Source organism: Micropterus salmoides, unplaced genomic scaffold, assembly GCF_014851395.1.
Source record: "Micropterus salmoides isolate LMB-PRFRI ecotype aquatic unplaced genomic scaffold, ASM1485139v1 Ms_hic_scaffold_18, whole genome shotgun sequence".
Taxonomy (NCBI): domain Eukaryota; kingdom Metazoa; phylum Chordata; class Actinopteri; order Centrarchiformes; family Centrarchidae; genus Micropterus; species Micropterus salmoides.
In genome coordinates this window covers 17051128-17078446 of record NW_024040928.1, presented here as the reverse complement: position 1 = coordinate 17078446, position 27319 = coordinate 17051128, and the positions used below count along the sequence as shown (strand labels likewise).

General features: G+C 40.7%; 2 protein-coding genes across 2 annotated transcripts in view; one reads left to right on the top strand and one right to left on the bottom strand.

Annotated features, from left to right (window-relative positions):
* Window positions 1-10932, top strand: part of syne1a (spectrin repeat containing, nuclear envelope 1a) — a 143812-nt gene extending 132880 nt beyond the window's left edge. Inside the window, 11 exon segments of the mRNA XM_038727544.1 lie at window positions 149-467; window positions 1815-1948; window positions 2623-2749; window positions 2853-3064; window positions 4838-4886; window positions 4889-5043; window positions 5501-5629; window positions 5951-6217; window positions 6343-6432; window positions 7117-7175; window positions 9447-10932. Coding sequence (XP_038583472.1) covers window positions 149-467; window positions 1815-1948; window positions 2623-2749; window positions 2853-3064; window positions 4838-4886; window positions 4889-5043; window positions 5501-5629; window positions 5951-6217; window positions 6343-6432; window positions 7117-7175; window positions 9447-9726 — 1821 coding nt within the window. The 3' untranslated portion in view covers window positions 9727-10932.
* A 72-nt stretch (window positions 10933-11004) lies between these two features.
* esr1 (estrogen receptor 1) lies at window positions 11005-26734 on the bottom strand. The gene is made up of 10 exons (XM_038726319.1): window positions 26616-26734; window positions 25528-25947; window positions 23281-23501; window positions 22731-22847; window positions 21235-21422; window positions 20861-21014; window positions 18702-18840; window positions 15216-15349; window positions 14475-14658; window positions 11005-12966 (listed from the first exon to the last, which is right to left on the bottom strand). The coding sequence occupies exons 1-10, from the start codon at window positions 26624-26626 to the stop codon at window positions 12651-12653; spliced, it is 1884 nt and encodes a 627-aa protein (XP_038582247.1). The 5' UTR covers window positions 26627-26734; the 3' UTR covers window positions 11005-12650.
* Window positions 26735-27319: the final 585 nt, after the last annotated feature.

Below are 27319 nucleotides of genomic sequence, written 5' to 3'. Positions count from 1 at the left end.
CGGCACTCTCACACTTCTACGTTACACATTGTATAACTCTTTAATTTTTGTGTTATTTTGCAATTTCTCTTTGGCTTGCATTATTCTGTCCCTCCTGTCACCTTGCTTTCCTTCCTTCTACTAACAGTTTTCTGTCCTTTTTTCCAAGCTGGTCGACGATGAGCTCGATTGTTCAGACAGAGAGCTAGACATGGAGGAAGGTGGCGACCTCTCCGAGCTGCAGTGGGGCGACTCCTCTCTGCCCAGACTATCCAGCCGTCCTGCCTCGGGTACATCCGCTCTTGTCCGGGCAGACCGCTCGGGACGTGACACCCCAGCCAGCGTGGACTCCATCCCATTAGAGTGGGACCACGACTACGACCTGAGCAGAGGTCTGGACAGCCCCGGAGCACGAGGCCCTGGGGAAAGGAGCCGAGGGCAAGAGGAAGAGGATGAGTATCTGAGGACGGCTGCCACGGTGCTGTCAGGTTGGTCCTACTTTATTACTTGACTGTTTGATGGGTGATTGGCTAATGGATATTTGCTGATTGCTTGTGGATGTCACCATAAAATGTTTTGGTTATTTTAAAGGTCTGCAATTTTCGAATAATTTCCTTGCTATGTAAAATAATTAAGTTTTAATGTGGTTTAAACGCAGACGTTCTGTCAAGCAAATCCCTTTTTTCCCTACAAGTAGAACCAAATTACTTTTTCTTTTTTTTTCAGGAAACTTGCAAGGTAAGTTTTAGAAAATTACAAACGATAGGATCAAATTAAGTATTTGTATGAATGCTGAAAAGCTGCTTGAAAAAATGTGAATGTATTATACACAAACTGTCATTTGCAGTTATCAATGGTAACAGTCATCAATTGGTTTGTTTTTGAAATGATTATAATGTAATTGATGTGTGGTTTTGAAATATAGATTTAGGTTTAACAGAATTGAGCAGATGAAATAATCGCTGTTCCATCTCAAGTCTGCAAAACAACACACTACACATAAAAGTTATAAATGATAGAACAAAATCACTCAGACATGTATTTCTAGTATTGTAATGTCAATTTTTTTGGTGTGGAGGCTGTCAAGCTGCTTTTCCAATAAGGGGAATCTCAACCAACAAGAATTCATATGAAGTCCAGTTATTTCTATAGATGTGGTGCCAGCATCGGAAAGGAAAACACCACTCTGCCTCGATGAGAAAAAATAAAAATGTTCTACACAAACGTTTGTGGAAAATAAAAAACGAAGAGACACAAAAGAAAAGTAACATTAACATCCATATTATAAGTAGTGTTTGTTGTATGTCTCTCTTCCCAGATGTAGTTATCCCAGAGAGCCCAGAGGCCTATATAAAACTGACTGTGAACACATTGAAATCGTCCTCCGGTAGGAAACTGCAGCCCCCCGGTGCCACAGCATGAGATAGGAGAGCATGCCCTAAACTACAACTAAAGCACGCTTTTCTGTTTTTGTTAACTGAATTTTACTACCACACCAGGAAGCATCATTCAGGCTGCATGTCTCACTGTCCAGAAAAATCTTTGCATATTTTAAATGCAAAGATGACATCACTGCATGCCGAGGTCCAGATCACTAAATGCTAATCTCAACCATTGCGGGTTTTTTGTGGGTTTTCTTTTCTCATGTATTTCATAGCTAATATAATTAACATGTTAAACCCTGACTTCTGTTCATCTCTGCCATTACTTGCCATTGTTTTGCATTTCAGACTAATGCATGCCGTCACAGCACCAGTCTACACCAAAAGCATGTTTACGAAAAACGTTGTCTTTACCATCCTAGTTTACTTGACCCTGTTGTGGCCTCTGTGCAGGTGAGCCAGGCCAGCTGGAGGCCAGTCTCAGACAACTGGATCAGGCTCTGGATGCAGGACGATACCACCTCAAGCAGAGAGAGGCCACCGCCAACCGCTCCAGCCCCGACATCGACTCCACATACATGGGCTACGTGAGTCCAATTTAGTCATCACACTCATTTGAAGTCTTACATCACATTCTGACATGCTTAAAAAGCAACATATAAACTTTTATTTCAACCCAAAACATTAACATCTTTAATAGCTTAGTTTAAGTGCATTTATGAGTTTTTTTATAGTTATTTATGGTTGTCTGTTTAGGACGTCATTCTTGGATCAGGTCAAATGCTTTATGGTCAGAACTACCATAAAGCATTTGACCTTTTATATTTTCCGTTGACTGCAAAAAATTCTGCTTTTGGCTTTTATCTATTTAGATAATATACAAGATGTTAGTCTGAAGGATTCATATAAGGGTTGTACTTGGAATAAATCCAATTATTTATGTTTAAACAATCAAGCAGCAATGTAGTTATCTTGGCTTGTGTTGAAAAAATGAGCTTTATGGGCCTAATTAGAATTATCATACTAATTACTGGTGTGGTGAAACTAATTGTAGAAGATATCAAAATATTTATGTCATCATCATTTTACCATCATAAATCAGTCTTTGCAGCACACCTACAGGATTTTGTAGAATGTCCAAATATTTGTTCATTCATATCTTTGTCTTGTACGAGTCTAGCTGTGTTTTGCCATTTATATGTGTTACGTTATTTATTTATTATTTTAACTTATACACATGTAACTCATATTATCCCTCCAGATGCGTCTGATGGGAGAGTGTCGAGGCAGTATAGACGCAGTGAAGAGAGCAGAGGATGAGCTGACTGAAGAGGAGGATGACATGCCGGGACTGACCAACCCCACCAGCACAGACATTCAAGGAAAGGGTCAGTTATACACAAACACACACACTTCATCTTCAAACACTCCAACCTCCCCCAGTAAAGGCCGCACTGGCTCAGTCTAATTGATCTTAATGTTTCCCTCCAGGTGTGATCAAGCGCTGGGAGCTGATCCAGGCTCAGTCTCTGAGTGAGAAGCACAGACAGAAGCAGAACCTGCAGCAGTGGCAGCAGCTGATCTCAGATCTGCAGACCATGAGGGCCTGGTTGGGTCAGTCTGAGGCTGAACTCAGCCAGCTGCGAGGGCTCGATCTCAGCACCGACATACACACCATCCAGCAGAGAATCAAGAAGCTCAAGGTTTGTCTACCAATGTTAAAAATTGTTTGTTTTTTTACAAAATGTAGATTCATTTGTAGGCTACAATCTCACCACCACAGAATAATAACCTCCTCAGTTTGTGCTCATTTTTCCTCTCTTCTTCAGACCCTGTACAGTGTTCTTTTAGGAAGTGCACATGAAGTACAGTTTGTCTGCAGTAATTTACCCCCACATACCACTTCCTGTCCTACTTCACATTAGGGGTCGACCAATAATCGGTCTGGCCGATTATTGGCGGTGATATTCACAGAATTTTTCCAATAATCTGAATCGGTCATTTTAAAAACAGATAGCTGAGGTAATTAATTGATAAAAAAATGCTCTCCTTTGGCTCTGATGCAGCCGCCTCTCTCTGTCTGCTCAAGGGCTCGAGCCCACAGAGTGGTGAGTAAAATACTAGCTGATTGGTTACAAGTCACGAGTAATAGCCTTTCAGCACTGACTATTGTGCGTAAGTAGCCAATAGAACGAGCGAGCCATCATGCTGCAGCCCCTACTCTTCCCTCCTCTCTCAGCAGAGCTCCGTTACACACATGCTGAGTAAAGTCAGCGGAGATCAGTGTAGCTTACACAAGTTGACCGTAACTACTGTAAGTAAGTGCAGCAAAGCCAGCAGTACTAATAAAAGGCTGATACTGCATCAGTATAACAAGCAGGAACGTACACAAAGAAACATTTTAATCTGCTCTGTCTCATCCTGTGTTTTGGTTTGTACACAAGCACATGTGCTAACTCGACTCATAGCTAGTTTGTTATAAACAAGCTAAATCTCTCTAGCCTGTTTAGCTGAGATGCTACGTACCTTAAAATTTAGCAAATCCTTGTAAACTCAGCTGCTTGTTGAGAGAAACCAGCGCCTCTCTACCAGCAGCAGCAGAGGGAGGAGGAGGACTGCCACGGGCTGCTGTCTTCAATCTAAACTTAACTCAGTATTTTGATGTCAGGAGTATAGTTTATTTAACATGCTCCATTTGTTTCCTGTGTGATACTGATTTTACATAGTGCTGCTGTAAACCTTACTTTTGTTGCTGCTCTGAAAACAGTTACAATAAAATATTCAATTTTATTACTGTTCTTTTTTAAATAACATATTTTCAGGCAATTATTTAGTAATGAAAAAAACAAAAAGTGTATAGATAAAGAACAGAACCAATAAATAGTATCAATAAATGTATCAATAAAATCCTAACAATATAAAATAAAGACAAAAAGTAAAGACAAAGTTTATGGTAATTTATTACTCATAGTTAACAAGTCTGTCTCAGGGATGGATCTCTAATTCATTTAATTTACCATTTATAAAGATTAAACATGACAATTTACTTTAATCTTGTAATTTTTAACAACAAGTTTGTGTTATTCTAAATTTTGACACCAAGATTAAACATTTTAAAGCAAATGTATGTCAGTTCCACATATCGGTCATCTGTCTGATTGGTTACTAATAATCGGTATCAGGATCGGCCCGGGAAAAAACATATCGGTTGATCCCTACTTCACATGCAGGGCACTTTTGTCCTTCCACTCACACTCACTCCTGCATACCTAGCCCAGCTGTTGCTGCCTGTAAAGCATTAGGCAAGATATCACTGTTCTATAAATACATCCCTCTGAAGCCTGATAACATACATCTAACAAATCCTAACTACCTCTGCACAGTCCTGCTGCACTCTTGCAGCACCTCATGTATTCTCAGCTTCCTGTTAGCCACCTGGTTCATGGTTCAGTGTCCTCTTTCACGCTTTCCTTTAGGAGCTGCTGAAGGGAATGGACGCCCACAAGTCAGAGGTCTTGTCCATCAATTGAGCAGCGCAGACTTCCTCCAATCAGAGCCTGACTCTGAGGAGGCTTGGGAGTTGAGGGACGGGCTGAAAGAGATGAACACACGCTGGGATCGGCTTGGTAACTCGCTGGAGGACTGGAGGGAAGAGCTACAGAGGGCGCTGATGCAGTGCCAGGTACTAAAATCACACACACACACACACACACACACACACACACTCCAGGAAGGTGTAAAAAGTCATCCTTAATTTGGTTCTCAAATTTTATGTTGAACCTGCTTTTGTACATAATAAAAATAAACTTTCTTTATCAGGTATGTTTTATATAGAATAATTCGGTAACAAAGCATCAAAAATTTTAATAAATTACATACCATGTTTTGAGGCATTTCATGTCCCATATGTATTCGTCCCATCTACACATTTCCTTTATGAATCCAGAATTAAGAGACTAATTAGACTAAATCAAAAACTTTGACTTTTCCTATCTAAATAAATCCACACTTTCCAGCGTAATTATTGCCTCTGCAAAAAAATTAAATAGTAAGGACGATATAAGTAGTACAGGAAAAACAGTCCAATCCCAAAAACTAAAACACATACCTAATGTCAGTTCTGCCATCTTTCCTTTAAGGAGTTCCACGAAATGAGCCACGGTCTGCTGCTGTGGCTGGAGAACATCGACCGCAGGAGGAACGAGGTGGTACCCATCCCTCCCAAACTGGATCGTGAAACATTACAAGCTCATCACAAAACACTGACGGTATGTCTCTCTAATTCAAGGTTTCTCCACTGTTGAGCCTTTAAAATGTATCACTGATAATTCAAAGGGCTTTAGGCAACAAAGGGGGTCTTGACATTAAAGTGGACAGTCACGATTTAAAACCGAGTCCATGCCCTTATTGTATGTCGATTGGTTCTTGATGTACTGGTATGATTACCGTGAATTAATAGCCAGATTTTAAAAAGATAGGTCTTTATTTTCTCTTTACAATTACAGATCAATAAAAGTATATTCTACAATTTAAATACAAAGATGTTGAACACATCGGTGACTCCTCCGTCTCTTTCAATTTCCCTGCAGCAAATCAAGCGTGAGCTGCTGGATTCACAGCATAAGGTGTCGTCTCTTCAGGAGCTGTCAGCTCAGCTGCTGGTCAACACTAAATCTGAGACACTACTGCTGCTGCAGCCACAGGCTTTGGAGCAGGTCCAGGCTCAGGGCAGCGAGTGTCTGGAGGCCCAGGAGAAGGTGCATGTGATCCTGAACAGGCTGAGGCTGCTCCTGAGGGAGGTCAGCTCAGACCTGGAGGGTCTGGAGAGGAGACTGGAGGCCACGGACACACGGCAGGTCAGAAAATGCTAAATACAAAGTGGATGAAAGAGGGGTCACTTTATGTTAAAATAAAATCTTCCTCTCTATCCAGTTATTTATATCTAAATATTATACTGTTGTTGTTTTGATGTACTTTCCAGGATTGCCTACCTTTGCCTGTTCAAAAATCAGAAATGTGCGGATCAGCTGGTCCTGTGTCAGAGGTGAACGTCCAAAGCGGCAAACGATTGGTAATGTTCTCCCTCATAATGTCCAGTGTGTGTGTGTGTGTGTGTGTGTGTGGGGGGGGGGGGGGGGGGGCTCATTAAGAGACAGCAAAACAACTTTGCAGCCAACCTTCTTCCCTCTCGTCCCTAAGTAACATCTCATAGATATTCCCCACTCTACCACCCCTTTATTTTTAATGTTAATGTTAAATGTTTTACCTTCAATTGCTCCGCTAACATGCACACGAAAAGATTTTTGCTGCCCCCGACCCCTCTCTTTTTGAGATGTTTGTTGCTGCCCACACCATGTTGATATGCCAAAAATTTACAAGAAAACCTGGCTTTTCGTTTCACATGATAAAACTTTTCTGAAATTGCTTAGACCAAAACTTGTTTGTTTTAAAAAAAAATTGTTTCCTGCTTTATGACTATGTACATAATAGTTGAACAAATTTAATTTTGTCAGTTTCTTTCAATGTGACTTTTCAGGATTTAAGTCTTGAGAAGCCAGATTTCTTGGTTCTGAAAGTCAATCACCGTCATTGATTCTGTTGCTGCTCTTTGGTTGTTGATGATTCCTTCTCTAGCGATGTTATGGCTTATTATGTTATTTGTTTTTTCTCTCATCTGAGGCTTTGTCTTTATTTGCCCTTGACTGAAACATTCTTTTCTTTCTTTTTACCCCTCCCTGCTCATTACGTGGTACAGCCCCGGGGCAAAAGTAGTCAGGCCCACCCAGGACACCCTGAGAGCGGCCCGCGCCACAGGTACCTCTCTCCTGGACTCTAGAAGCACGGGACGATGATGGAACCAAAGCTACGCATGACTAGAAACTTGATTTAAATGAATTAAACCCATTAGAAAATCAATTAGTCGCAATCAGCCATTTTTTACTCATAGTAAATGATATGAGATTATTAGATCATTTAGATTTTTAGGCTCTTTAATTGATTGAAGGCTTTAACCCTGCGTTCCATGATCGTCCCTTATTCTAGAGACCATGTTACCAGCTGTTAAACGAGTGGGGAATCGCCTACATCAGGCCGCTCCCCTTCTCCTTTAAATGTTTTATTTCACTGCTTCTCTTTGCCCTGCTGCTTTTTGAATGGCATTATGAAATATTGCCTAGTCATTCTTTTTGCGTCTCCTTTCTCAGAGTGACTGTAGTACTCTCCTCGCCCACTAGATGGCACTATCTGAGTCCCCTCAGTTCCTTTTATCTGTTTTTCTTTTCACGTTTCCTTCCTGTTTCATTCTCTTCATAGTTGAAAGCAGGATATGATGCAGTAACTCCTGCGGTTTTATCTTCTCCCCTAACTCCCACTTTCTTTCCTATGTTTCCTTTCCAGACCTCTTAACTCACCCATCTCTGACTCATTTCTGATTTAACTTTCTATGATTTTCATTAAATGCCAACAGTACCACACAGGCCTGGTGAGGACTCAGCCTAAGCTAGTCTTACCATGAGTGTTATAGCAAAAATAATGTCTTTGTTTCCCCCTGATAGCATCCGTTATATGAGAAGCAGGCTTTGCTGTGTCTCAATTTGGACTTACTTCCATGTAGCACACTAAGTACTTACTTAAGTAGTGGCGGAAAAAAACACATGTATAACATACATTTGTATAGTGTGGTGTTCACCAGGATAACCACTTCAGCTTCCCTCTCCTTCTGTGACGTAGCCAAGATGGCGACCGTTGAGGGTGTGAAGGGTCCAGCGTTCCCACGTCCATGAGTGCTCCACACTTGGCCGCTATGTGTTTCTCATAGTGCACTGCATTTTGTCATAATTGTCAGTGGGAACACATGTATGCACTCAAAATAGCAAGTGTAAGTATTCAACAATGCAATTGAGACAGAGCAAGATGACTTAGTAATGAGCTGCGGAAACTGACATCCAGCAGGAGGGTTTGCCTTAAAACATGAGCCACATATATAAACACATACACGATATGCAAATGTTGCGCATGTGTGCTCACAGCAGCTGTATCGTAGCATCGTAGAGGACTAAATGAAATCTGCTGCTGGAGGAGGTTCAGCATGTCTGACGGTCCTCCGCCTCCGTGAGGATGAGTTTAGTGAGAATATGCTGTTCCTCCCCTTGAGTTTTGGCTCTAACATTGGAAATCTCCAGAGGCATTTGGCATTTCTTCTGCATTTGTTTGGAATGAGACATGACATTGAACTCTCACACACTCGGCACTAAAGCCAGTGTGTTTCCCCTCAGTGAGAAACATCTACAAATGCTTGTGGTTGATTCTCTTCTTTAAGTGTGTTTGTGCTTGTTTTGTGTGTGTCTACTGTACATGTGTGTCTCTGTGTGACTCTCCTGATCTCTACCTGTTGGATCTGGGTCTATTTGCCACCTTTTTTGCTTTCGTTAAGTATTCATTCTCTTGCCAGACATGGGTGAAATAGAATTTGCAAACATGTTTGTTTTAACCAACCCACCTTTACTGCAACTACCAATTATTTTTTCTTTTATGGTTTGGTCTGTGAAAAGTCATAAAATAGTGAAAAATGTCCATCACAATTCTCAGGGTGATGTTTTCAAATGTCTTGTTTTGTCCAGACAATTTTATTTACAATTACCTAAAACACAAACCAGCACCTCTCACATTTGAGAAGCTGAAACCAGAGAATGTTTTGAGTTTTTGCTTAAAAAAAAATACTTAAATACTACAATCAAAATATTTGATGATTAATTTTCTGTCAGTTGATCATTTCAGGAAATTCACACATTTAAACAAGAGGCTCAATCCAAAAAAATATTGAATGTCTTCATATGCTTTCCATTGATTGTATTCAGTGAACCAAAATGTTTCTAATGAACTAAAAACAGTCTTGACCATCATGCCTTTCTGATTAAAGCCCATGAGTTTGGAGCATTTTTCACTATTTAGACAAGCACACAAACCTTAAATTTAACCAAAAAAAAAAAGCTATCAAGGGGTTTTAACACAGCAGTGATTTGCAAATACTAGTGAGCTCAGGTCTTTTCTCTGCTGTATTTAACTTGTATCTGTGTCTTCCTGCAGCCGGGGCAGATCACCAGGCGCCGCTGGCTGCGTTTCCTCCCGTTCTGACCTTCCGGATGGCGTCTCCTCGTCAACCTCCCCCTCCTCCTCAAAGGGCCAGTCTTTCCTGCTGCGGGTCCTCAGGGCTGCCCTCCCCGTCCAGCTCCTCCTCCTGCTCCTCATTGGCTTGGCCTGCCTGGTGCCCATGACAGAGGAGGACTACAGCTGCCACCACGCCAACAACTTTGCCCGCTCCTTCCATCCCATGCTGCGCTACACCAACGGACCTCCGCCCATATGAAAAGCAGTAGAGTATCTGCGTACTGCTTTGCCAAGGACTCCACTGACTCCTGTGAATGTTTCCTCTTCACCCCGTGCCCTAAAGCAACACACTCTTCCCCTGCTGCGGAGCTACATGCATGGTGAAGTGTTTCAGAGGTGATATGAAGACTTCTCTCACTGACATTGCACACCCACTCTCCTGAAATCACCTCAGCCCTTTAAACCCACTCTCCAAGAATAAATGGACCTTCATCTGAAGACCCCCTACTCCCCTAATCCAAATATTTCGCATTGTTTTAACTTAAATGTGTATATTATTTTTTAAGGTTTGTGAAGAAACCTGTGAAATCAACAAAAACAAAGCACTATTTATATACTGTATGTTGGGAGCCAAAGTCGACCGTGCTTTTGTCCATGATATCCAGTGCTGCTACTATTTATTCAGTTAATAGATTATTAGTATTGATGAAACTAAAGCACCACCTTGAGTGTGGGCTATTGTACCTGACAAACTGTACATTAGACTTGCAGTTTGAGTAGCAATTATTCACACAAGACACAATTGAAGAACTACTTGGACACGACGACTGAAACAGCACAGAAATTGTACTTTCTGAAGGATGAGACGTAGCTTAATGTCTTTCGCTTGGCATATTTTATATGAAACCTGCTTGAATTTGGAAATTAAGTCTTTATTAGATGTTAAAGCTAATACCTGAACCTATAGCACTGACATACGAGCACTGTCGAAGGTACTGCACTGAAGCCGTCCAGCCAACACGGCCGACTTCTTTCCCCTAAAGCCAAGGCTTTTAATTTCAGTATTTAATCAACTGGGGCAAATACAACAAAACAAAAAAAGATATGAGCTCTCTTGTTAAAATAATTCAGCTGATTTGTATATTACTGTTGAAATGCCTTTAAATAAAGGCAGTTATTTTTTTATCTTTCTGTTTGAGCATGCACTCAAAAGTCCCCTGCTTTTAAGAAAGCCAAACAATCACTGGTAGTGTTTTAGTAGACGGCTGTGACTTGAGATAGTGAGCTTTGTAACAACTGCGCTAATTATTCTTGCGGTGATCGAGACATCAGAATCACTGCGCTGTTAAAAAATTATCTGTAAAAAAAATGAAATATGAAAATGGTTATTTATGTATGTACAGTTTGCTAATGCCGACTTCATGAAGAATACTCTCTTTTAAGATAATAAAACATGAAATATTTAGTTCTGTGTATTCTTTGGCTTGATTTGTGGGATACAAACTTAAAAGAAACACAGTGATGAACAATATTTTCCCAATTAATGTTTTTATTTTTATGCACAGTAAACAGATGGCAGGTCAGGTTTGACTGGACTTGCACTTAACAGTTCAACTGTCCAAATCCAGTTTTCTGATCCTGTATGGAGGCTTTCCATAATCATCTCTAAGTGGCACAGATCAGATTTCACAATATAGGACTACACTGTAACTTGCATCTCTTTGTTTATCATTTGTATTCTGGCAACATAAAGTTTAACTGCCTGCATTCTCTACACGTCAACTTTTGGCAATTTTTTCAATATGTTAAGAGACTGTTACCTGTGTGACAAACCTGTGACTGAACAACTGTACATGTGGAGGATACAGAAAATGCAGGCACAGCTGTGTTTGATGTTGCTGGTTGTCATGCAAACAAACATGAAGCAGGACTTGTTCGGTGACCATTCAGTGTGATTTTATAACCAAATAATGAGGAAAGAACATTAGCTTTCTTTTGGAGACCTTAGATAAGTGGTCATGGAAAAAGTTATTTAGCTATATAAATCAAATTATTAACAACGGTGCTTAGCAGTGTAAAGCAGTTAATAAAGAAAACACCTGATCAGGTCCACATTAGATATGTTCTTTACAATCGGGTCAAATTCGTTCCATTTAAACAGAAATAAAAACAATTACATATGCACATACATTATGATAACTAGGCTTTTGGAGGTTTGTAAATCCAGCCAAACTCAACATGTAATCACTGAATTAGTGGATGAATAGTAACTGCTTGTAGCTTTGACATGGGTGAAATTCTGAACTGCCTCAAGATAAAAAGCCACTGTAGGGCCACTTAAAGCAAATTTCCTCAGATTTCTCTCAGTCTCTCTCTTGCAGACACACATAAAACATCTCAAATTAAGAAAAAAACATTTTTGCGTGTAAGCATACAGAGCAAACCTACCATTCACAAAAAAGCTGGATGTGGTGAAGTTACCAAATAATAAAGCTTTGAAAGTTTTGCCTCCTTCATTATGTGATCAGTGCTCTAGGATTGGATTGTGCAATTTTTATCTACTCAGAATTAAACAGATACATCCTTAGTCACTGTTCATTTTAGAATTTCATCATAGAAATATTTGCTTTCCAAAAGTTTAAAGTTTGTGTGCACGCTTCAGACACAATACCTGACGTTCAGGCTTTAACAATGTTGGAATTTAAACACAAAATAAATCACACATTAATTTGCACCTGTTTTTTATCATAGTTTAGAGTCTGATTATCCTTATCCTAATAAGTAAAAATAACACCCATTAGCCCCCTTAAACCCAATAGGAAGTGCACTTTGGTTGAGGCGAACACAAAGGCAAATTAGCTGCTCGTCATTTCAAATCACCGTAGCCGAGTGCCACAATATGACCTAACACCTGGAAAACATAAGCTGTACTCACTCAAAATCACAGATACTACGAAAGGCAGCATAGTAGATTGCCTGCACTGAAGCTTGTGTTGTTGTGAACTGGAATAGTGCAAAGGAAAAAAAAAAGTCTCCCTAAACAGTTACAACTATAAAATCACTTAATTTATAAATAATTATCTCATGAAATTAATTAAAATACAACCTTTATCTTTCATTCCGTACTACACACATCATCCGTACAAATTACTTTTGACCTTCAGATGTTGCTTGTGCTCGGCCTCATAGGATGTGGGTGCAGTCGGAGCGGGACCCTCCGTATTGCAGGACTCCTGGACCTGTGGGTCCTCTGCTCGGGCTCTCGTGGCTGACTCGGGGTCCTGAACTGGAACCGACTGAAGAGGAGACGCCGCCATTGCTGCTACTGTTGCAGTTGTTGACGGTGATGAAGGGAGGCTCTCCGTCAGCCTGGGACCAGAACTGAGCTGGTCTGTCTGGGCGGTGTATGCGGTGAGCGTCCAGCATCTCCAGCAGAAGGTCGTACAGAGGCACTTTGTTCTTGCACTTCATGCTGTAGAGATGCTCCATACCTTTGTTGCTGCAGGGAGCGTAAACAAAAGGGAGAAGAGGAATAAAGAGCGGGTTTATGAATCAGTCCGTTAATGAGTGTAGCTCCAGAATGCTTTCTACGTCCCCGATGGCTATGTTTGATTTTATAATTTTATTTGTTAATACCTTCTGGAAAACAAACTTTCCTTGTTGTTTTTGATCTTGTAGTCTGATTTTATTCACACTTGAATTTGCCCTTCAGTTGATTTTGCTTCTTTATTTATTGTTCGGGTTTTTATTCACTACTCTCTTTGGAGAATTATCTTGTTTAGCACTTAAAACAAAAAAAATTGCATATGCACATACATTATAATAACTAGACTTTTGGAGGTTTGTAAATCCAGCCAAACTCAACATGTAATCACTGAATTAGTGGATGAATAGTAACTGTTTGTAGCTTTGACATTGGGGAAATTCTGAACTGCATCAAGTTCAAGAAGAAAAAAGCTTAGGGCCACTTAATAGCTCTTTTTTTCAGATTTCTTTCAGTCTCTCTCTTGCGGACACACACACTTTAATTTGCAGTTTAGTTGCCTTTTCTTCTTTATTTGTTGTTTGGGTTTTTGTTCACTACTCTTTTTGGAAAATGATCTTGTTTACCACTTTAAATGTTTTTTCTGTATTTTTTTTTACTGTCTACAAATCAAACAACAGTTTTGTAAAATGAAATGCAGTTTGGAGTTGCTACAAACGATATGTACAAAAATTAAAAGATGATACACAGAAATAAAACTATTTTGCGTGGTGCAGTGCTAACGATTCATTTAAATTTAAGAGTCTGTAGCCCCAGGCCCATTTGTTCCTACTAAAGATGGAAATCTTATTAAAAATGTTTTTTTTTTTAATTAAAATAGGTTCACAATGGTTTAATTAAATTTTAGATATGTTTTGTATTATATTTAATGGTTATATATGTTTTATATTATATTTAATGGTTCACATATGGTTTAATAAAAAAAAAAAGGCAAAAAAAGACAAGACAAGCTGGGCACAGCTGTTTTTTACCAATATTATTTGGAGAAACAAGAGAAAGTATTCATTGGGGACTACTTTCTGCTGCTGTATAATACACATTTGGTGCTCTAGTGAGTATCTATAGCATCAGGTTGATGTATGTGGGATAGACTCGGAGTGGCTTTGGATACACAGGCAATACTTGTCAGTAGGATAAATTTACTGTTGGTTTGGGTCTTTATGGTTTAAGTGCCGGTTTAACACATTTTACTAAATAAATTGTTTTATTGTGGTTTATATATTGTGATATACTCTACAACCATCAATGAAATTAAATAACTTTAAAGGTCTGTGCATGTAACAAAGCATCTGCCTGCCTTTTACTGATGATTCACATTAAAACCAGCTTATCTGAATACAGACAATCAATTCTAAAAAGAGAACCAAGCTTTCTTTTAAAGGATTTATCAGAACAAATCTCAGCATAAATGGCTTTTAATATGGTAAAAGACCCTATTAAGAGCTTTTCTAATTTCATTTCACCTCATGTGCCTGATGTGGGAGAGCAGGAGCAGCAGCTGGGCCTGCCGCCTCGACTGCTGCTGAGCCGAGCATCCTGATTGGCTGATATGATGTATGAGCGCGTCTGTGATGGTGTCCAGCATGTTCTGCACTTCCACGCTGTTGTGGAGGGGCTCCATTGTGCCGGTGCAGAAAGAGAAGGCACCTGACAGAGGAAAAAAATAATGGTAACCTTTCTTTTGCTAACAGAGACTTCAGTAGGAGTGATCTACCTCATACAGACAAAACTCACTCAACCTGCAACAGATTCAAGCCATTTTTAACTTGATAAAAGATCTGACTCACACATGCATATAAGAGCAGAGCATTAATTGCAGATGCAGTACTGCCCACGCAGCAATCAAAACTTCACCTGGCTGTGCCAGTAGTGTCATGGACTGGTATTTCAGTCTATTCAGTTTTCCATATAGCATATCTTAATCTCCAGTCATGTTGTCATGGGAACAGTTATTGGGGATATTGACGGTACAGGCCTTTCGAGAACACTCTGTTCGCTTAATGTGCCTGAGTAGCGTTCAGAGATACACCTCTGTGGGTGTAGTTAGACACTATTTAATATTTACTCCTGGGAACAGAAACAGAAAGCTTGTGTTTTTATTAGAGATGAATATCTGTTGTCCATTGTTAGTGTTTCCAGGCATCTCGGTTCCTGAAAATGTTTCACAAGAAGGTGAAACTGCCAACACACACACGTTGCCTCACCAGAGTTGAGCAGGATGATAGCTTTGAGGCAGACAAACTCCTCAGGTTTGAGTTTGAGCATGCGGAAGCGGGAGGCAGTGGCCAGCAGCATGTCAAAGATCTCAACAAAGCCTTCCACACAGTCGCCTTCATTCCTGGAGAACAGAGAGAAAGAAATGAGGCATTTTGATTACATTTTTTTTTCCGAATGCTTAAACACATTTCTTGAAATTATGCCTTTTTTTCTTGAAACTCTAAACACCAATCCATAACTTCTCACCCAAATACCCAAACATCCTATTTTCAGATCAAAATGAAGCTCTTCGCTCAAAACCCTTTAATCTTACTGAAAAACAAACTTTGCCCTTAGACATGACACACAAGCCCTCAAAAACACACACACACGACAACACAGTCTTACACACTGGTGAGATAAATTCCAAAAAACTTTTCACACGATGAACACAACAAAAGAAACAACAAATGTACATTTGCACATTTTTTTATTCCTTACTGTACTATACATTACAACACACCAACACATTATTCTGCCCCAGCTTCCTGTCTTTGGTCTGGGACAGGCCAGAGATTCTAGTCCTACTCCTCCTCCAACTTCTAGGGCCTTTCCGAAACTGCTTGCTACTCCCTCACCCTACCTACTTCCACTCCGTTCATGCGGAGGGTCCGCCACATTGAGTGCCATCCGAAACCAAAGAGGGCGGAGTGGTAGCGGGTTGTTAAACCCGCCAATGCCGAGTGAGCACTGATGCCGTCTTTTTGAAGGTGTGTAACACCGAATCTCCATCCAAAACTAAATAGTCTACATTGAAGATTAGATTAAAGATAGATACACAGGGGGATCACGTAACAAGCAACAATGAAAAAAGTCTTAACTGTTTTAAATTTTTACTATATAATGCTTCAATATAATGTTTAATTTCTTTTGAAATGTTGTATTTGTGAATGTAGGCTTTTCTTTTACAATGAATATCAATCTTTACATAGAAATATGTATTATATATATATCATATTTCTTTTTTCGTAAATATCTAAAGTCACGGTATAATATTCGAAATATAACCAAAATAACTTGGTTCATGAACAAACACAAATTAAGTGACAAATGCTTTCAGTTTCGTTATTATAAAAAACACACTTTTCCTCAACATCAATCCTGAATCTTAATACAACTGTTGTTTATTTGATCCACATATTATAGCAGTGAATTCAGCGGTCAACGTCAGATCCTAATTACGGGGGGGAGAGGGTAGTTCACCGGAAAGCTGGCCGCTGTATTTATACACTACGTGGCTCCGTGTCAGAGTGGAAGTGGCGAGGGTCTAGTTTCAGAAAGGCCCCAACTGTTCCTCTTCCTTCAACTCCTTACTCTCCCTACTGCTCTTCCTCCTCCTCCTCTCTGGTGTACTCTACCTCTTACTTCACAGCTCTCTGCATCCATTGTTCCAAAAGTGAATGAACTGACTCCGGCCCTTTTATCTATGTATTGAAGGTTCTGATTGGTGTGTTATCAATTATGACTCTTTGTGTTTCCACCTGGGTAACTGTGCGCTAATTAAGCTCAAGCTGTGCTGACTTTAGTGAACAACATTGAATATTAGTGCTTTCTAAATGATCACATGGTGTAGGCAATGAGAAAGGAAGGGATGTGTGCGTAGTTCAGGGAAATGGGTGTGCTTTTTGAAAAAATTATAGTCATGGTTTTGAAATTTTTGTTCAAAAGCCTGGTTATAGTGTTTAAGGGGGCTTTCACACCTTCCTCGTTTGGTCCGGATTTTCAGACTTTTCAGTTTGATCCGAACCAAAGTTGCAGGTGTGAAACTTCCCCTGGATCACAGGCCGGACCAAACAAACGAAATTTGGTCTGACGAAAAGAGGTAGTCTCGATCCGGATCAAACTGAACCATGGTTCGGTTCATTTCTAGTGTGAAAGCATTTTTTGGATGGTTCGGACTTTAAGACCATTTACAGGAAGTTTGGCGGTTACCGTGTGAACCGGAAACAAACAAATGCACGGAGAAATGCATTGAAATGAGGACACAATTATAAATCTTCTGTGACAGCTCATCTTTTGATACAGACGGCCAATATGGAAGCAAACTACCACTTTGGTCTCTCCTCGAACAAAGATGCAGAAGAATTGCTTGCTGTCTTCTCCTCCTTTCCTGCCTGGCGGTGACGATATAATGTTCGCACAACGACGACGTTTATTTGGCGAATTTGAACGAGCCGCGAGTAGGCTATAGGCTAGTTGGTGCTCCAGGTAGTAATGCCATAAAACAATATAGTGTCAATGATATTAAATTTTCATCCCTCATTCATTCATTATTGTTAAAGCTACCCGCGGAACTGTTTACAAACCAATCAATGTCAAGTATAGGGAGACACAGCCCACACAGAAGATGACGACAGGACGCAGGTCTGTCATATAAAGTCCTTTAGTGCGGTCGCATAAACGCAGTGTGAAACCAAATCAAAACTAACCGAATGTATCAAAACATAAACTTTAGTTCGGACCTTGGTGCGGACTTTCAGGTGGGAAAGCCCCCTAAGCTATTGAGAAAAACAGAGCCCAAGTTCTGAGATGCAGCGCACCGTCAGAGGAAAAATAACCTGACTTCATCTGCGACCATGAAACTATCCAAAGAGCAGCCAGATAAACAACTAATGGACTGAACCACTGCAACGCTCCATTTGTCGGCACAGTTGAAAAGTGATGGAAAGATGGATAACATCCAGTGGCTGGAGTGCAAGATAAACCTAGAAGGACAGAGCCAAGGGAATTTGTCAACCCTGACCCACAGCATTTTAGTCATCATATCCAATTGGTGAGGACCAGGTTTTAGAGATAATATTCTCTAATACACTTTTGAATCAAATGGGACCATCAGGCACATCAGAGGGTAAAAGCTCCGTCTGTCTTCCTGTCTGCATGTCTCCCTCATCCCTCTCTCTGTCTCCACCAATCTCTCTTTTTCTCTCTGAGAGAGATACTGCGGTTTGGCGAGCTTGTTTACTTTGAACACGGTGGGAAGTGGAGGGAACAGGCTGTGCCTGCAGAGCAGAAAACAGCTATGTCTCATGTCTCCCTGCATCTCTATTTTCCCGTTCTCTCTATTCGTCATTTTACTCCTCCATCTCCTTCCCCGTCATCTCTCCATCTATCTTTCGTCCTTTTCCATCATTCCTTGCATTGAGGCTTTGATTAAATATCTGTCCTGGTTGCCAGCTCAGCACTGTAATGATGAGGGGGTATTTCAGGTTAGAGACAGGCTGCTCTCCTCTCGGTGGGGAACATGTAATTAGTCTTTCACTCTATGACAGGAGTGTTGGGATGGCACAATGGCTGGCAAGGTGTGAAATGGAAAATCTACAATGCTGATGTATCACTCTTAAGATCTGTGTGAGAGTGAGAGGAAGAAAGAGAAATGGGGGGAATAGCAGGGACAGAGTGTGTCACACAGAAGTCCGGTTAGTATTCCTTGATACCTGTCCAGTATGAGGTCCTGTGCGAAGATGAGTTTGCCGGGGCAGTGGATGGACCGCCATATGAGCCCAATCATCAGCACCTCCAGCCACGAGCTCTCCAGCAGCTGCACCTGGTCATGGAGGGACAGCTGCAGGAAACCTAGAAAAACACACACAAAGTGCACATTAACGAGGACCAAGGTGATCCACAGCCAGTTAAGAGTCGATTCAACACTTTTCCCCACTTTTTTATCTGATAGTGATAGAGGAGATAGACAGTAAAGACAGGTGGGAGAGAGGGGATGACATGCAGCAAAGGGCCTGGGCTGGATTCAAAAGGCCTTTATATGTGGCACGTGCTCTGCCAGATGAGCTACTGGGGCGCCCCCAGATTCAACACTTTTCCGCGAGCTTATATAAGCTCTTTGATTAAGATGCTCTCAGTCAACTCCAAATAATTGTCACTAAAAACTGTGTTTTGTTCTGATCACAGTAATAATTAGGAATAAAGACCAAATCCAGACACAGAAAACAATCTGGTGTCGATAACTGTGGGTGTCAACTTCAGTATGGTGTGGAATATTAACAGTCCCAGAGTTAAATGTTTTCTTTGCACCTTCATCCCACTCATCAAAATAAAAGCCCTTGATTTGTGGCAGGGAATGGCTACTTAAATGAAACCATCTGCAATCTCTTTACCCTTATAAGAAGCCTTATCGCTGGCACTCAGCTGTCTCAATTCATATGTAATTACAGCCAATTCGTTCCCATTGACCCCCCTCCCTGTACCCTGTTTGGGACCCCTCGCAATTAAAACTGTGTGCCTTTGGGCTTTTAGTGACGCACAACGTTGTAATACTTCAAAATCAGGATTTACTCACACTGAGACCTTGTTATGTGTGTGTGTGTGTGTGTGTGTGTGTGTGTGTGTGTGTGTGTGTGTGTGTGTGTGTGTGTGTGTGTGTGCGCGAGAGCATGCAAAAGGGTGATGTGTCCTATATTGCATTTAGGCTCTATGGGGTGCCAGCAGATTGGCCAAACAATCCTCTCAAAGGTGATGACTGTAATTACCATCACTGTAATGGCTCAGCATTTGTGTGTATGTGTGTGTATGTTTCCACTATAAAAGGTCTCCTATCACCTTGCTGTTGCCTAAGCAGTCCAATAGACAACAATCGTGGGCCACAACCACTGTCACACAGTACAACTGTCCGTTTGAATGTGTTTCCATGCTTTTGAAAATATGTACTAATTTGGACTAGGCATGCGATGGATGTCACAGTGACCAGCAGAACCTGACTCACATGTTTTGCACTTATGGACTGACAGGGCAAATGTTTTTGAATATCTGTGCAAAGCTTGAGCTCAAATCTTTGTGCATCTGTCAATGATCAGCCACAACCACTGAACATCCGGATATTACTGCACTTATTATTATATATTCATTAATGGGAAGAATTCATTTAAGAGAAACTGGAAGTTGCCCTTCTGACCTAAAGATCTGATGATGAATGAACCTAGAGACTGAGAGGCTTTTATTTCACTTGGAATCATACAATCCAATACATTTATAATCTTAATAGTCTACCCAACAGTTTATTCTTTTTTTTTATGTTTTTAGTAACCATATCACTATAATATATTTTAAATTGTCTTTTTAAAGTGAAATTTGCATATTGTCAACAGCAACAGACAGCTGTGTATCTGGAGGGTGGCAGGGCTTGAGGTAGTGGGACAAAGAGGTCTGTTTATGGGTTTAGATAATTATATAAAAATTAAATCTGGATGCAATGTTTGTTCAATAAGAATATTTTTCAAAAAAAGACACTGTTTGATTGATAAATGAACTTTTTTTTGTCTTACAGCCCAAGGAAAATATCAGTTGTAGTTGAATTTGTCTTTTCACAATCTACCGCAGAGTTGCTGCTATTTTAGTCAGGCCAAAAAAAACTGTCAACATGAAGTGACACATTTTTAGAGCTGCTTATTTTTATTTAGGATCTTACCATCACCAGAATCTCAGCATACTCCAAAGAAAGTCTCAAATTAATAATAGTTTTTTGCTCCAAAACAGAGGTCAGGCCAGAAAGTAAAAATGAATATGAATATCTTTTCTACTGGTGACAAAGAATTGAGAATATTTATTGGTAACGTGGCTATCTTGCCACTCTAAGCAGTACCTGGAAGCTTCTTGGCCCAGGTGATCATGTGGACCAGCTCCTTGTCAGCCATGCTGGTGAGCAGTGTCATTATGGTGACCTCGGTGTAGGGTCGGCTCAGCTTCTGACGGGAGCACAGCATTGGGGGCTCAGCACCCTGGAGCAGGAGGAGCACCTGGCGAAGCAGCAGACAAACAGTAGAAAAATATTAGCTGTTGTGCTTCAAATTGTTATAAAGTGACTACAAACATACACAAGCCACACTGCCATGAAATGTGGTATGAATATTCATGGTCCCCAGTGGATGATCCCTAAAATTTCTTTCCCAGTCAACCATTTACACCACAACAAAGTATTTCAAAAACGAACGTCACTGTATCCACATGAAGAAGCACCTGGTCAGGAGACATTCCGGTCACTGATGATTTTCCTCCTCCACCACCGGCACTGCTGCTGCTGTGTTTCCTCCTGTCCTGAGGGGGCACTGTTCTGTACTCCAGATCCTTAGAGGCCTTGTCTCTGTCATTGGTTCCAGCACGTCGTTTGTCACGGCGCAAAACACGGCCACGGTCCTTGCGCACACCTTAAGCACAAAGCAGGGGTTTAAGGAAAGGAATGAAAGGAACTTTATTGCCACATACATGTAGCGAAATCCTCTGTATTTAACCCATTCATAAATGGAGCAGTGGGCAGCCACTGTACAGCACCTGGGGACCAACTCCAGATCTGTGCCAGTGCCCTAGTCAAAGGCACTGACTGGAGAACCTAACATGTTTTTAATACAAAATAAAATGCGGATACACATTTAAAAAGGCACAATATGCATGCACACAGTCACACACAAACTCAGTTTTCTTTTTTCCTAACTCACAAATAACTTCTTGTCCTGTTCTTACCACACACTCTAGCAGCAGTGCAGATTAAATAGATGCCTGTGATGTGATGTGATTCAAGAAGTATGAAAACAAAAATGTGGGTGTGCGTTAATCAGTAGTTGTACTCCTTAAAGGAAATCACTTCAAGGTCATGTTAAAGTTAGTCTCAAGCTTATCTGCATCCACCAGCACTCACATATTTGTGCCAGTCCTCTCAGCTACAAGCCACAATTGATGGATGGCAATTAGTTTTGAAATTTGTTCAGAAGATGCCACAATGCTTCACCGTTGCCTGAAGAGACTCGATCTTGTATCGCGAGATGCAAGAAAGAGATGTGCCTTTCATCTGCTGCAGTACGTTTCTTTGGCCAACCACTGTGTCTATGATCCTCATCATTGACTGTTTCTGTGTGCTTCTTCAAAAGAGCTTGGACAGCACATCTGGAAACCCCTGTGTGCCTAGAAATATCTGCCTGGGAGAGACCCTGCTGATGCTGTATAACTACCTTGCATCTTGTTGCTGTGCTCAGTCTTTCCCTGGTGAATGACTTGACAATAAACTTCAGTCTTCAGTAACCTCACCTTGTTAGCTGAGTTTTGCTGTTCCTCACCCAATTATTTCTGTTTCAGTAAATGATTGTGTTTCATCCTACATATTGAATTTATGATCATTAGCACCTGTTTGGTATAACTGTTTAATCATACACCGTGGACGATATGCCCACAAAATCCCTGACTTTGTGCAAGTGTACGTAGAAAAGTGGATGCAGTTTTGAAAGCAAAGGGTGGTCACATGATCGTTCTTCTGTTCACTCACTCTGCATTTAGTAATTGATAAAATAAAATTTCTTAACATGTCTATTTTTGAAACCGTCCTTACCTAATTTTTCCACACCGGTCTAAGACCATTGCACAGTACTGTATATTATATAAAATAAAACAAATTTAAAAAAAAGAGAGAGAGGTTGGTCTTGGAAAAGATGGAAAATCTGCTGCCTGCTGGTGTTTCTACCCACCTCCTTTCATCATGCCTACTTCATAACACTTCCTAAGACGGCAAGCCTGGCAGCTCTTCCTCCGATTCCTGTCAATAGTACACTGATTGGTTGCTGGGCACATGTAGTCATTGTGACCTGAAAGGGAAAGAAAATCCATTACTTCTCCAGGGTTCAGCTCAGATTTAGGTTACTTAGTAGCAAGGAACACTCTATTCCCATTTTAAATGAATCTGAGATGGAGAAAATTAAAACATAGTATATTGGCTTTGTCATTGCCATGGGACTATTGGTTTCTTATGACCAGTCTTCCATTGCAAGACTGGTCAATATGCCGAAGAATCATATCACAAACATTACTAAGCCACCGACAGTACATCAGCTTTTGTCTGCACACAGAGACAGCTGTACATGGAGGTAGTACACTATGTCATATGAAAGACATGGGATGCAAAGAGAAGGGGAAAATGGTTCAAACTTATCATTGAAAACAATAGTAGTAAAAAAAATTCATTTGCCACTCTTGTAATTTTGAATCTCTCCGTTTCAATGAAGCAGACAGATTACCTACCCTGGATGCTCCTCTTAAAGAAGGCCTTGCAGCCCTCACAGGACCACACCCCGTAGTGGTACCCAGAGGCATAGTCACTGCACACGGCACAGAAACGCATCTCCTTGGCCATCTCAAACCCCCCGGCTCCAGCCCCTGACTCCCCCACACAGTAGGACTCGTCACTGGTGGCACACTGGTCCTCTCTGGGAACTGGCTGCTGGCTGGAGAGGACACTAGACCTGCAACAGGGCATTGATTTCAGCTCAGTTAAATTATCTTAAAATAATTGTGAGGCATATATATATAATAATATAAACACTAGCTTTCTTGCAATAAATTATAGCTGGACATGTTGTCAAGAATGTCTTGAATAGAAGTATTTTATCATAAAGAGTAAGAGAACTACCTAACTACTAAACTACCAACTACTTAAATAATATTTACCAAACTGACTTTAATCTGCAAACAATTATGTACTTGCAGTGTTTCCCCTAGGATGGAGTTGTAGCAGTGGAGGTGAAGCAGAAAAAAAAGCACACTCACAAAAGCATGCAAACCATGCCCTGCAAAAAAATATGCAACTTCATTTTGGACCATATCTGTGTACAAAAAGTTGGAAAAGCTCCAACAGAGTATAAATAAATAACACCCAAAAAACTTAAAGACTAAACTTGTTTACTGGGGAGAAACTACAACCATTAGATGTGGGAAAAGTCATTTAGTTGACGTGCTATACAATCATTTTCAACATTCATGGTACAGCACCCAAGTTGTTTTGAGCTTCTCCACTTAAGCCTTATAAAGGCAGGGAAAATCCTGCTAATATGACCTCAGAATTTTTATAGATAGGATTATTTATGTTTCCATTTTGTCTTAATTTACAGTTTTGGCGTTTATCTGTAGAAATTAACATAAAATAGGCAACATGTAAGAACCAGCATATTTGTTCACTCCCTTCTGTGGAAATACCAAGCATTTCATTTGCACATTAAAATCCAAAAGAAACGTCTCCTCATTAGCCTAAAAGGTTCACATCTCTAATTTGCTTTACTAACCTCAGCTCCTCCATGGTCACCACCGTCCTTTCTTTTCCTAACAACCAGTTTTTCAGACTCATCTGAAAATTAAAATATAATTTAACTATCAGGATGTGCAGCATGCGTACAGAACAGAGCCGTAACGTTACACCAGTTCAGTCTTGTACCTTATGTTCTTAACACTGGACAAGTAGGTACTAATGCTGCAAATTAACGTTGCTTCCAATGAATTTAGCTAACGTTACATAGCATCCAAATATAGCAGTTTCCTGCTCAGCTTCCAGACCGAGGCTTCAGCCCAGGCCAGATCTTTGCTAGCGCTAACCGTCTTCACTTTCCCAGCAGCTGGGAAACAAAAGACATACTTTTATTATTTTATTACCGCACACACTGTGACATCCACTGCACATTTACTGTTTTCCTCAACTCCGCTAACTTTCACTTGCTATCTCTCCTTCGCTCACCCAAACAAACGCAACGATCACCCATTACGCACATCCATTACGCACTGCCCTATTAACTACTTAGCAGTAAGGAAAGGCGGTGCGCCCCATAGGGGAAACACTGACATGTACTTCTGTTGTTCTTACGTATTGTTCCTTTCTCAAGGTCCTTGACAAAGTCCTTAATCTCAGGAATTAGAACCCAGGTCAAGGCTTGATCATTTTTATAGAGATAGTGACAATGTTTTGTATAAAGCAAAAGATAAAAAAAAAAAATAATAATTCGGATACATAATTACGTTTTGTGCATAACTGTATTGTGATGACTGAACCAAATGCCAATACTAATACGCAAGTGAAAGATATTAAATCTAGTTATATAGCAATATTTTTCCCTATAGCCAGTCACTCAGTAGGAAACACAAAGTAGAGAAAATACAGTATTATTAGGAAATTTATAAATTATGAACAAGATAAACAAACTGACAATTTATTTCTTCATGGATATTATTCTTTAACTTTGTCTTCAAATCATTATGGGGTGGGTGAAAAAAACATAATGGAGATGAGCTATGACATTCTGATTGCACTGCTCCCTCCACTAGAGCACAAACAAAACTGACCAAACAATCAGATTCATGCACTGGAAGTGGCATCTCTCACAAATGACTTATAACTTCACTTTTTAAAAAAACCCATCCAAGCAGTGGATGCAGTCTACAAAAACAACTTTTTTCAGACACTTTTCTCCACTCTGGTGATGAAGAGAAATTGTATTCCCTCACCTGTAGACTGGTGTTGAGGTGGTTTCCAGATAGTGGTGGCTGGGCGGGTGCATAAAGGGGCTGAGTCTGGGGCTGGACGGCACAAACACAAGAGGACTGGTAGGCCCACTCCCCAGGGACTGAAGGCTGCCATCTGAGGGTGGCCCTTGGGCATCCAGAGGTGCAGAGTAGTAGCCTGAGTGGCTGTAAAGAGGAGTTGGGACAGGGGTGGGGGCGACATAATCGTAGGTCCCTTCCAGAAAGTCCACAGTGGCTCCCCCTCCGGACCCCCGGCTCTCTTCGGGGTACATGTCACTGAGAGGGGCACGCAGCGGAGGCGAGGGATGTTGTGGGGAGAGGGTCTCCAGCTCTGTGAAGGCTGGGCCAATCCTGGGTCTGAGTACTGTTCCACAAGGTTGCTTGCTCTGCGCCGGGCTCTGCCTGAGCAACATCACAGCACAACAGCACTGATATGCAACATGTTTTAGACTTGCTCTCCCATTTGCTGGGAGGGGGAGTGGAGACGAGTGCTGCTCTCACTCTCTCTTTACTCCTTCCTCACTCTCTCTCTTGTCTCTCCCGCCTGTCAGGCAACTTGAAGGATCCACTTTTATTGTAGTCCCTATCTGCCTTGAGCTTCCGCCCACTAAGCTCAAAAAAAAAAAAAACCATCAAAAAAAGACTCCTCCCAACCTCCTTAAAGGTTTTGTTTGTCAGAAGAGCCTTTCCCTCTTTTCCTCTAATGGAGGAAGGGAAGGCTGGTGGGATAGAGAAAGAGGATGGACAGAGAAAGAGTGATTCCTAAATAACACCCTGTCCTCTCTCTATCACACACCACTATAAAATGTTGTCTTCCCACTTCACATTGAAAAGCTTTTATAGGTTGCAACTGTTTTCCTGAGAAAAAAACAACAACTGTAAACTAGCTGTTTCATTTAGCCGATACTCAGCATTCTACCAGCATGACGTATGATCGGTCTATTTGCAGCCAGATTATTGAATACACCTGAGACTGCAGTAAATCAAATGGAAATGAGAAACATTAGGACAATGGGTTGTAACAACAGAGGCTATAAGAAAGGCAAACTCTACCAGGATACACTACTCACCTCTTACACATGAATCATCCTCATATCGACTGTGAAACACTGGGACTGCACATGTCTTCTCACTCCCTCTCTGCTTGCCTCTCTCGTCTCTCTGACATCTAGCTGGGCTCATTGGACACAATGGAAACAGTGGGAAGGTTAAAAAAAGGATAAACAAATTAAAGATGCAGCCAGATCGATAACCACGGTGTATTTAAGTGGCAGGTCACCATAACACAGCAAACAGAGCAGGTCAAATGTCATTCCAACAGCCAATGATTACGCAATCCATGAGAGGATCAGTGGTTATTATAATTATTACCTGTTAATTGTTATCTTTTTATAAACATTACAAAGAAATTAAGAGAATTTGAAAAAGCATACCTTCTTAGTGACACTTCATTGAAAGGAGCATGATGTTTCCCATAGGACCACAATACGCGCCAGTTATTCATTGCATTATCAGGGCAAGTCACGGATTAAATAGAACACTATATATACACAGATCAAAGGGGCAGACAATTTTATGCAATGTCCATGTTTACAGCGCAAAGTTCCAGTTTTGTGATTTTCAGAAATCGTTTCAGGGGTCAGTGTTAAAAAAACTGCTGAACTTCTAGGAAAACCAATTAACTATAGGTGTAGGGATGTTTCCAAACATTCATGGAAGGTGTAAAATTAAACCAGTTATAACAGTAGGTCAATGTAAAAATAATTATTTATAG